General features: G+C 33.4%; 1 protein-coding gene across 1 annotated transcript; it reads left to right on the top strand.

Annotated features, from left to right (window-relative positions):
- The first annotated feature begins 6,204 nt into the window (after nucleotides 1-6,204).
- LOC143620837 (alpha-crystallin domain-containing protein 22.3-like) lies at nucleotides 6,205-10,400 on the top strand. The gene is made up of 3 exons (XM_077092429.1): nucleotides 6,205-6,378; nucleotides 8,537-8,856; nucleotides 10,114-10,400. The coding sequence occupies exons 1-3, from the start codon at nucleotides 6,263-6,265 to the stop codon at nucleotides 10,356-10,358; spliced, it is 681 nt and encodes a 226-aa protein (XP_076948544.1). The 5' UTR covers nucleotides 6,205-6,262; the 3' UTR covers nucleotides 10,359-10,400.
- Nucleotides 10,401-11,942: the final 1,542 nt, after the last annotated feature.

The raw sequence follows: 11,942 nt of genomic DNA on the forward strand, positions 1-11,942 counted from the left end.
ACTCACAATATCAATTTTGCTCATTTTATTTATATATCATTATTATATTAAAACTGGTGACTTTTCTCACTCAACCTCGTGTTGACAAATATATATTATTTTGTATGCATTTACAGGATTATCATTTGATTTGAAGCTAAGGTGAAGAAACACTTGGAGAGACCTTAGTTAATGAAATAAAAGATATTTGTGTTAGATTTTTATTTTGGTAATTTGTTTAAACTTTGTGTACTTGATTGAAATTTTGTAATTAATAAATAATTAGATATTGTCATATTAAATTATATGATAGTACCTTGTAAGCTGTGAACCAACGGTTCGCACCCCCGGCATTTCCGCCTTAGGTTGGGGTGTGATACAAAGATCTGAAAATCAAAACAGGTTAGATTTATAATAAATACGAATATAATTGCAAACCAAAAATGACGAATATCACAGTATCCAAAACTTTTAGAAATTTCGTCCCGGAATTATAGAAAAACCAAAATATGCAGAGAAAGAAAAGTAGATAATGATTTTTAAGCACTAATATAAATAAAGTAAACATAGCCCAGATCGTTGAGTGGTTCGGAAAATGTTAGAAATGAAATACGGGAAGACCACTTATGTATAGGAAGTACCAACGACGTATCCACCATGCCCTTTATCATATTACATTTATACGTTTAGCCCAGAACCTCCCTAGTTTCCAAGTTATGATATACAACCATTCTTATCATGGCTTTCATGCGAGAATTTTTATAATTAATTGTGTAATTATGGTCCACATGGTTTGTTCCGTTGTGTGGTTCAAAAACATTTTTAATAAGGGAAAAGTTTTGAACTCTTAAATATTGAAACTGTAAATAGAAATATTGAATTTTATCGGAATTGTTGACCTACTACTAAGCAGTTAAATATTGTGGTCGGCATTTTAAATGAGTGGGGAACATGAGGTAAATAATTGAAACAATATATAAATAATGAGTCACATTGACCCGAGATTGAAATAAATTATGAGACGGGTAAATAGGTATAGATGGTCGAATAGGTGGGGTCATAGAGTAAGCAATATGAAATGGGACTTGAAGTTGAAAGTCATCAAGATAAATATCAAGGTTTATAAATGAGGCAATAAACGAGACATAATAAACCAAAACATGTGATAACAAGAAATCCGATAAATGAAAACTTGAGGTTGAGATAAACAACGATATAATTAACATTAAAATCGTACGATGCATGCTTTTCATAAGTGAAACAAACTTGAGGTCATAAACATTTGTGAAAATAATTGTGTGAAATAAGATTAAATAATGAGGATGGGTGAGTTCTATGGGGTAGCGTAACCATGTATCAAACACGAAAGAACAATGTGGTTAACTTAACAAAACATTGAAGAAATGTGATAAAATGCGCATACGACTTTTGTTGTGCAGTTATTTACATAATCATGATTATAGTAGTGGTTCCCAATAGCGCCAATGTTTGTGGACAGCCACTCGTATGCCATTAATTGAGTAAATGAGGTCATGTGGTACAATGCATAAAATTGTGATTTGCTAGAAAATGAATAATATTTAAACATGAATGGTCAAAATTTATGAATAATAGAGTCGTCATAGAAATATCATTTGAAATGAAACTAAATTGTAGCAAAAATTAGGTTTGAAGTAATGCATAATAAACACACAAATTGCTATCGAATAACCGGAATTCAGACATGAATAATCAAAGCCCAAAATGAACTCTCGAGTACATAAAGTCGTTACAGGAATATCTCTTTAAATGAAAAAGGAACATTATAATAGAAATGAAACTTGGGTAACGCTCAATGATGAAGCATGCAAATCGCTTATCATATATTCTTGAAAATAAAATCCACAATGAAAACTCGAGTAAAGTCCTTATATCAGTATCATAAAAAAAAAGAATATAATAACTGAACATTGTGGTAACGCGTGATTAAAGAAACACATAAATTGTTATGAAAGCTAAATTCTTAACGAAATTTAGGGTACGTAAGAGTGTTATGATGATATCATTTTAAACGAAATGGGATCATAACTAAAATGGGCATTGCAGTAATATGAAATAGTGAAACACGAAATTAGTTATTGAATACTCTTGATTCTTTTGTTTAAATGATTTTTGAATTAAATAAATTATAACTATAGATAAAAACATGTTTGGAGGATTCTAGAATAAATATGGGTTGAGTCTTGGTTGGTTTGAATGGTTAAAACATGAGTTCAGGGCTTAAATGATCAAAAACATATTCGAAAATGAAAACCAAGTTGCTGAGCTACAGCTTGGTCGCATAGCGCGCCCAAGAAGAGGCCATCTTCGTCGCATAGCGCAACGGGTGGTGTATCGATTGAAGTTTGATTTTTGGCATATTTGGTCCCTGTATTTGTTTAAAATTAATTTTTAGCACGAATTAAGCGAGTTAAGGACTGGTAAAGGTGATATAACAACATGAAAAGTGTGAAACATGATTTTAACATAAAATTCATTGTTTTATTAATATCCAATAATCCGAAAATCAAAAGGGTCGGGTTTAAAATACAAATACAAATACAACTGCGAATCAAAATGACGAATGTCACACCGCTAGGCCCAGATTTTTTCCTTTAAAAATATTTATATATATTTTTGTGAAAACAATATGTATATTTAATGTTTAAACTTAATTACACAACCATTTGCATGGTTTAGTGACAGAAGGGTATGACTTCCAACAAAAAGATTGTTGGTTCTAGCCTCACTTGATACATTTTAACCCAATTTTTATACAAAAAGTTTTTTTACACAACCCAAATCATAACCAGGTAAACCGATTTAAAAATTAAATTGTTTGAACCTAACAATATACCCCTTTTTTAAGTCTCAATTTTTTTTCGCCTTCGTCCCAAAAATTTTTAACAATTCTCGGGGACGGCCCTGCCTAGTCTTAACCATCATGCATTTCCATGTTATTGAACTAGAAAGCCAACTTCAATACAACAAATTAACTAATTGAAGACTCTTTTTTGGCTAGATTATTGGGCGGGCGAATTACCATTGAAGACTTTATTCCCGTCTTTATTTGCATTAGAACGAAAAAAAAGATATTGTGGTTAAAAATTGTTAAATTCGAAAAGATGACATTGTACAATAGGTATGGAGATGGAGAAGAAATCCGACCACGTCGCAACAAAAAAAATGATTTGGTATGTTATTTAAATTTGATTTCAAATGTTCCGATTTCTATGAATCCGGATTGCTGATTATGGAAAGGTTTGGAGGGGTCACTCTCGCCATTCTTGGTGAAATCATTAAGATGGGGATAGATAATTGGGATCATCAAATCATAGAATTTACTTTTTGGTTGAAATGAGTCTCTATTAAAGTCAATTGTTTTATTTGGAGATTACTTTTAGATCGTATTGCTACCTAAATAGCATTGTCAACAAGAGGCACTATTTTGGGCGACTCAAAATGTGTGTTATGCATTCACAACATCTATTCGTAAATTGCAAGGTCGCCAAATTGGTTTGGTCGATTATTCATGATTGGGTTAGATTACCAAATCTTGTTTATTTCAATTCGGTGAAAGACATCCTCGATTTTTCAAGTAAGCATAAAAACAATAAGGAGGAATGTATAGATGGTAAATCATATCTACATCGGCGGTCACGTGTTGGATAATTTGGAAATCAAGAAATCATTTTATCTTTAATGATGTTCTTCTTTCAGTGTCGAAGATGGTAAACGACATAAATCAACATCATTTTTATGGGTGAAGAACATAAGTGAACGTTCAAGCTTGAAATGGGAGAAATGATTTAAGTTTAGTTTTGTGAATTTTCCATTATAATTTGCTGTATGTTTTCGCCTTGTAAAGTTTATTTTTCTTTTCTTGTATGTTATTGGGTTTCTTGCGTCTTATAGTAGCCCCTTTCCATCTTTAATATTATTGACCTTTCAAAAAAAAAAAAAAAACTAATTTTAGTTTTTCAAAATAAACAACTATTTCAAAATACTTTGAAATTGAATAATAACATTATATTCACAGAATCTCCTGATATAAAATGTTTTACAAAAATAAATCTTTGATTTCAAACACAACATTAAAACAATTAACCCTACAAACTCCGTACCAACCAACATCATCTCCAATGGCCGCTTCTAACGGGTATGTTCGTCTCATCCGATTTTCTACAAAACCCATGTTCTGATTCTCGTACAGAATCGAATTACCGATGTTGTTTTGTACCTACATTTGGAATTTGCTGTTTCTAGTAATTAAGGGTTTAGGGTTTTGGAATGGTTTTCAAGATTATTATTTATTGATTGATTGATTTATTAATGGGTTTGTGTTGTTTGAATGTTTTTGTCACTTATACCATGAATAAGTGAATAACCAGGTTTTATTCACTATGTTGTACTTGTACACTATCACAATGTTTCAAAATGATATTAATAATTTGGGGCTTTTTATCCTACTTTTGTTTGTGTTTCACTTTTTCTATGTATTTTTTTTTTAAAATGGGAAAACGACTAATTCGGTTCGCAAAGGTTGTACATTATTAGAATCCACTTGTACTATTTAGAAGCGAGAATCGGACGATTGGGTCCACTTTTATTTTTTTATTCAATGTTTAGGGGCTGTTTGGTAGCCTCTTGATGACTCCTTTAAGAGGCTACCTTAGAATCGGTAAAAGGCAGGGTGTGTTTCCTTTTAATAGTTCATGGAGCCTCTTAATGGTTAAGTTTAGAGTCGTGCTGAATGATTCAGAGGTTACCTTTTAATTTTAAATGATTTAGCACAAGATTGCCAAACAACTCTTTAGTTCTTTTTGGTATGGAGATCTTTTGTTTTGGTCCAAACATTCTTAGAAGTATTATATTAAGTTAGATATAAATGATGATTTTGTTTTTACTGCTTCAACTGAATGAAAATTTGAAATAAAGAGTTATATAAGAACGAGTCCGGTGAGTATCGATGGGGACGCGCTACAGGTTGTGGAAAGGCGCGAAACCGATGGAAGTAGTTAGAAAATCTAAGTATTTAATTTGCTTTTAATGAAGGTTTAACGAATCTCGATTCGTTTATATGGCAATTAGCTGCCTACACGTGCTCATACATGTGCTTCTTTAATATAATTGTTTACTTTTATTGTTTAAAAGGATATAATTAGGAGCTCCAGGTTTTTCTTAATTGGTATGCATTTGGTTTATTTATTTATTTATTTATTTTTGGCCTTTTGTCTTTCTTGTAGCCATTTTTTTATAGCTGAAATTAAAGTTGCTTGGTTAAATTATGAAAAGTTTTTTTTTGTTGTCTAAATCTGGTGATATAATGAATTTGTATGTTTGATGAATAATGTACATGACACAATTTGCTTGCTCTTTTATGTGATATAGAACTCTTGTTGAAGTACTCTTTTCTTGAAATATAGTGTTTCTTGAATTTACCAAAAATATATTAGAAAAACATTCTTACAAAGTACTTAGTTCTCTATTGGTTTTCAAGTGGACTGCTACATCTATATGTATTTAAATATGGATTGCTAGTTTCGTTTCTATGTAATCTTTGTTTCATGTTATGATCTAATGCCAAAACGTTCATAATATTATGACAAGGTTATTTTAGTTTTAGCATATTAGTTGATGCAGAGTTTTATAAAGAGTTCATTTAGATGAGTTGGTTTTGTATTATGACTTTCTAAATGCAGTTTGTTAAAACTTGATGTGTGTTATAAGTTCATGTCTAAGTTAAATTCATCATTTTGGTATTGGAACTGTTGATGGCTGATATTGGGATTAGACGGTCTAAGAAGATTTATTACCGGATACGAGATTACAAAGTAATCAATTTGGAATCTTAAGAATAGTTCTATGTTATTCTAAGTTTGATTAATAGCAATTTTACCTGTCCCACATCGACGAACAACCAAAATTTGGTTTTTCTTCTATCGTATATAAGGGCTTCTCACATCGACGATCAACCAAAAGTTTGGCCCTTCTCAATCGTATATAAAGGCTGCCCCATTTCTTTAGTTTTTACATTTTTGTTGAGGCTTTTTTAGATTTCTTTAAACATCTCAAAAGAGGTAATCCTTACTCTTTATTTTCTTTTCAACGTTTTTTTCTTGTTCATTATCTTTTTATTTAGTGTTGAGTTTTGTTTCAAAAATGCGGTCTTCATTTTCTTATTTTTTTCTCTCTTTATGTATTTCTGTATATGCACGAAACGATGTAGTAAACAAGAAAGAGTTTGTGCGCTAAGGAATAGATTATGGATCAAAAGCATACGAATACAGTGGATGAGGCAGGAATTAGGAGAAGCAGCCGGGTCCGGAAAACACCAGGGTACTGGAAAGACTTTGTGCTCATTGGCCCGTCAGCAGTGGGGTAATAAATCATCAAGAATGCATTTCCTTTCTTTCTCGCCTTCATTTTCTTCTTCATGAGTGTTAAATAAATCCTTGATTTTTTCCATTGTTACCACTATTTCTTTTATAATCAATTGACTTCGTTGGTGCTTTCATTGCTTGTCTGCAAAGTGTTTCTTGTTCTTTTTTGGTGCTCTCATTTTATGGTTGATCATTTTCATATCCTATCTATCGATGAACTTTTCAATGAATTATATGGCTCCAAGTTGATCTCTTCACGAGCTATCAAATTAGTATTATACATGGTGATGAGCTTAAACAAGTTTTTCATACCACTTGGCTTGACAAACGCTCCATCCCTTTGCGAAATATAGTGCTAGTGTTCTTTGATGATGTATTTGGTTTACAGTGCATCGTGGGAGGAGCATCTGAACATGGACGGATCGGATCGTCCATGAGCCAGTAGCCAAACCATCGTAGTGTCTCTTTAGACAAATGGTTGATAGCTTGGTTTAAAAAGGCGCGCCTGAGGAGTGAGGCGCTCGAGGCGTTATGAAAAACGCCTTATTTTACATGAGGCGAGAAAAACATGAGGCGCCCTGAAGCGGGGCATCAGCGGGTGAGGCGTTTGAGGCTGCGCTTCATGTGATGCCGTCATTTAATTAAAAATGTAACTGTTTGGGCCCATCTGCTTAAAATATTAATGTTGAGCCTCATTTGTAAAACATTACCAGCCATATTATATATATTTATCATTCTATGTTCAACTTAATATATTTATCATTCTATGTTCAGCTTAAATCACTCTTTAATGCTCCTCAATTATTACTCTCATCTTTTTAATCGGTTCAAGCTTATCTTCTCCTAATTGTTACACTCTTTTTATGACTCAAGAGGTATGTTTTCTTCATTATTCTTTTTTACTATACATTTATACTTTCTTTTATTAGTAAATGCTTATGTAATACATTTTTTATATTTAATCAGCTCGTATTTTAAGAATGCATTAAGTGTTTTGCAACTTTTAAGTGTGCTTTTATAATGTTAAACTACGTATAAAGTATTCATGTGTAGTTTTATAAATATGTTTTATCTTTATGATTGATTAACAAGTAGACTATGTCAGGTATAATTAATTTTTAGTATTTTTCGTATTGAGCGCCTCACATACGTGATGCTCCGCTTCGGTTTTTTGGACCAAAACGCCTCACCTTGCCTAACGCTTTTCTAAACCAAGGTTGATAGTCTATTTAGGGCACTTGCTTTTCATTGACAGAGTGGAAAGGAGCGCCTAAGGCTCAAAGGGCGGGCCTTGGCGAAAGATGCTTAAAAAGCGAGGGCCCGTGATAAGCAAGGCGCATAGCATAAACATATTATTTTTTGGGGTTCTAGACATGTTTAAGGCTAATTTAGGTTGAATGTTTCAGACCAGTTTGCACGAACTTGCAGAATCTTGACAGAATTTCAGGATTTGACCGGAATCTCTCTTGAAGGTAGCAAGGTGTTTTCCTTGCTCCTCGCCTCACCTTTGAGCTTCGGCGTGCACTTGATGGCTTTTAACAACATAGGTGGCAGCCGATCCCACAAAGATAACAACCACATAACAGTGGTCAATTCCTACTAATGTTAACTGGATAAGCGAAGTTTTCTTGGCTTAACTGGATACTATCCGGTTCATCGAAAACTGCACCACCGTCGTGGATCCCAACCAACTTGTTAAAGAAAGTTGCCTTAGATCATCTTAACGAACTTCTTGTTAGAATATTGTTTGTATTTTCTTCTAACCTCATGCTCTGTATTTCTCTCCTCTTATCGTCTTCCATTAATTTCTCAACCAATCAATTAATCGTTCCACTTCAAGTGATGCGCGTGCTAGTTTTTAGTTTTACTATTGTCAACTTGATAGCTTTAATAATGTTAAGAATGCAGTATTCATGTAAAATCTTAAATGTAGTTGGACATGTATGTGTTGATGCTTATTTTTTTTAATATTTCATGTTTTTGAATGCAAAAGAAATGAACAGAAAAAGAATAATGATGAATACACATCAAATTCATGAGTTTTCTACCCCTTTTCACTTCAAAAACTCCATGCTGATATTGTGATTTCTAATCCGATTCAAGATTATAAATTAAATGTTTTTGCATAATTTGGTTATAAAATTTGTGAATTTCAGTTTTCACTCGAGTTGGGCTGATCAAGTTCCGATCGCTGTTCCTCCTTTGAACTGCGTCCCGTACACGGGCCCACCACTAGACGGCTGTGATACAGACATTGCCCAACAGAACGGGCTCAGCCCCAGGATGCTTTATCTGGCTGAACAGGCCACTCCTGAAGAAATGGGTGACATCATTTCAGCCACGAAACATGGAGTATTGGTTTCTGGCAGTGCTGCCAGCGGGATCATCGGACCGCTTATGGGATCCTATGACCTCTCTGAATCCGATGATGGTTTTCTGTTCCGTTTTGCTCTCCCAGGCGCCGAGAAAAATGAAAGTAAGTAATCGCCCTCCACACATACGCACACAGATGTAGAAATAAATTATAGTTTATAGAATGTAGGTGTTTGTAAATCGACCAGACTGAGGTCAGTCGGCTGGTTTAAGATCCAAACGGTTCAGTTTGGAACTTTGAACTCGTAATTTAACCTTTAATATTTTATTTTAAAATTTTTGGAATATTATACACTTCCTAAAATCAAGAATCATCTTTATCATCGCTAATTCTGAAAAAAATGGCTCAAACTAATGGTTGCGGAAAATAATAATAATGGTAATAATAATTATGGGCATAGTTATCAAATGCGTTAAGCGCACTCAAGGCGTATAGGCCTCGCTTAGGGCCTAGGCGCAAAATAAGCGCACTTAAATAAAACATTTAAAATATATTTATGTATATGAAAAGCAATACTATTCTTCAAATAAAATAAACAAAAGCTATTATATAGCATTTAATATCGTCTAAATAGTTCCAAAAGTTCTAAAATAGTCAAGATTCAAATATGATTCCAAAACTTGAATTACAAAATGCATCAATATAATTCCATTGACTTCTCCTAGATGTAAGTTTCAATAGCACCCCTTGCATTTCTTTTGCTCGGCTTTTATGTTCTTATGTTCTTGGCATAGACAATGCCGAAGCGCTCGCCTAGGAACTAGAAGCGCATTTATTGAGCCTCGCCTGAAAAATGGGCCTAGGCGTAAGAAGCAAGGGCTTTTAATAACTATGATTCTGAGGGGTACTTGGATTTGCTTCTTCAGTGATTATTTTGACCCTAAATGATTTGGACATATGATCAGTTTTTGCCAATATGTGGGTTTTATAACGGGTCGGTATTTTTAAGTGACAATCAAATTGGAACAACGAGCTTTTCTTAAACTAGTTTTACCACGTGAACATTTTTTTGGGAGTAATATCGTACACACTTCTGAAAACCTACATAATATTATATTTATCCAGCTAAAAAAGTAATATCAAACATACCCATACGAAATACTTCAGATCTTTTATTTACCCATTTAATCAAATACAATTTGTTAAAATGACTACTATACTTTACTGCAAGTTTTATAGGAAGGATATAAATGCCATACAATAAAAATGGATATGTTTGATATTATGATATTGTGTAATGTAAGGTCAATATAATATCATACCAAATTTTTAGGGAGATGCATGAAATTGTATCCTTTAATTTTTTTTTTCAGAATTAAGCGGAATGTTTTTTCATTTATTATATAATTAAATCTGCAGAGTTCAAATGTGAAGTTCAAGCGGACGGAACGATACTTATTCAAGGAGTAACGAACACCGGGGAGAAACAAGTGCACTGCAACAACATGGTGTTTGAGATGCGCTCCCAAAATCTGTGTCCACCCGGTGAGTTTGCTGTTCGCTTTCGTCTGCCTACAAATGTTGATCCAACAACATTAGAGTTTGTGTTGGATAACGGCGTTCTTGAGGGTGTTGTCAACAAGAAACCCGTCGAAGGTTCATGATATTATCATCAGTGGTTGTTGTGTTGATGTATATTGCAATCAAAGATTGTGATAGGCTCAAAATTTTATTTTTTTAGAAGGATTTAAATTTTTGAGTAGTTATTTTGGCTCCTTGGGATTTTTCTAAGTATTTTGGGTAACAAAAGTAAAAGAAAGCGGTTTAGAATTGAAACTTGTGTGATGCGTGCGTGCCTACAAAACGTTGTTGATGTACCAAACTGGTTAAAATGGTTTGATTTGGCTGTTTGGGTGGCGGGTCAGAATGGGTTGGGTCAGGGCAGGTTGATAGGACTCTTGAGCAAATTGAGTTCGGGTTAAGCGGGCTATTTTAGAAAGTATATTTGCTTGTCGGGTTGATAAAAGATGAGTCGTTTCAGAATAAATAAATAAATAAATAAATAAATAAATAAAGTGAACGTTATTTCTCTTTTGTTTGAAAAATTGTGAAGAATAAGTATGTATTTGTAGTCGTTTGGACCGATGATCTATTTTGGGATATACTTGCCCTTCGATATAGAAACGTATACGGGTTTGTATTTTGTATTGGTTATACAAATATGTTTTTGCCCAAATAACCCATTATTTGAAGAATGAGTCATGATTGCCACCTCTAGGCTCTAGTTAAATAACTTGATTTGGCAATTTGGGTGGCTAAAACGGTAATATGTTTATGTTTTTTCTTTCATAACTGTTAGTTTGTAATCTATCTTTTTAAATAAAAAGGTGTTTTATAAATTAGTTAGGTTTACATGACGAATTTCAAGTTTCATTGCTAGCCAAAATGTTAAACCTAGTTTTTGAAACTGTAACCATGAAGAACCAAAACGAATTGGTTGATTTGCTTTGGTTTTGAACCGAATGATTTCCATTTAACTAAAGCCTTTAAACCTCACCTGAAGTACGACTTGATTTGATTTCAACTGGATTGACTAAAAGATGAAAATGGATCCTTGCATAACCGGCATTGTAGGGTGAGAAATTGATGGAGTCCCTTCCAATCATTGTCTCATTATTATTCTTTTTATTTTTATTTAAAATAATGCAAATAACATTTCATTAAATAAAATAAATACATTTTAAATCAAAATTTAAAAACAACTATAAATTACTTGTATTCGTCGTCTTCGTCATCTTCATCGTCTTCGTCATCTTTGCTTGATACATTTTCACCTTCGCCTAGAATTAGCCGAACCGACCAAGCATGTTGGACAAAATCCGCTGTAAGCGAATTGTGTATCTCACTTGAGCGCATTTGATGCATTTTGCCCCCTCTCCTCCATAGTTGCTTGAGTTTGTTGCTGGACATTCCCCGGTATATAATGTTGACATATTGCTCTCCCCTCGTCTTCTATAGTCATGTTCATAGTCATAGAAATCGCTCAGTATGCCGTGAATTACGAACTGGTACATTTCGTACCGGGTTGGAATTCATTTTCGTTCCGATCGTTGGTTCAATTTGTGAACCAAGAACAACAATTGTTGATCCAATTGAACCCTAAAACGCTTATCAGAATTGTTGGTACATCAATTCAATTCGATTCAATTGAACCCTAATTCGCGCATTAGGAACCGATTGTACAACGC

Source organism: Bidens hawaiensis, unplaced genomic scaffold (assembly GCF_021521415.1).
Source record: "Bidens hawaiensis isolate Kalapana, Puna unplaced genomic scaffold, B.hawaiensis_p1.1 tig00002717_1, whole genome shotgun sequence".
NCBI classification, from domain to species: domain Eukaryota; kingdom Viridiplantae; phylum Streptophyta; class Magnoliopsida; order Asterales; family Asteraceae; genus Bidens; species Bidens hawaiensis.

Coding starts and splice junctions, on each gene's coding strand:
- LOC143620837 (XM_077092429.1), top strand. CDS start 6,263: ATGGATCAAAAGCATACGAATACAGTGGATGAGGCAGGAATTAGGAGA. Junction 6,379..8,536: donor ATTGGCCCGTCAGCAGTGGG/GTAATAAATCAT, acceptor TGTGAATTTCAG/TTTTCACTCGAGTTGGGCTG. Junction 8,857..10,113: donor AGGCGCCGAGAAAAATGAAA/GTAAGTAATCGC, acceptor TTAAATCTGCAG/AGTTCAAATGTGAAGTTCAA.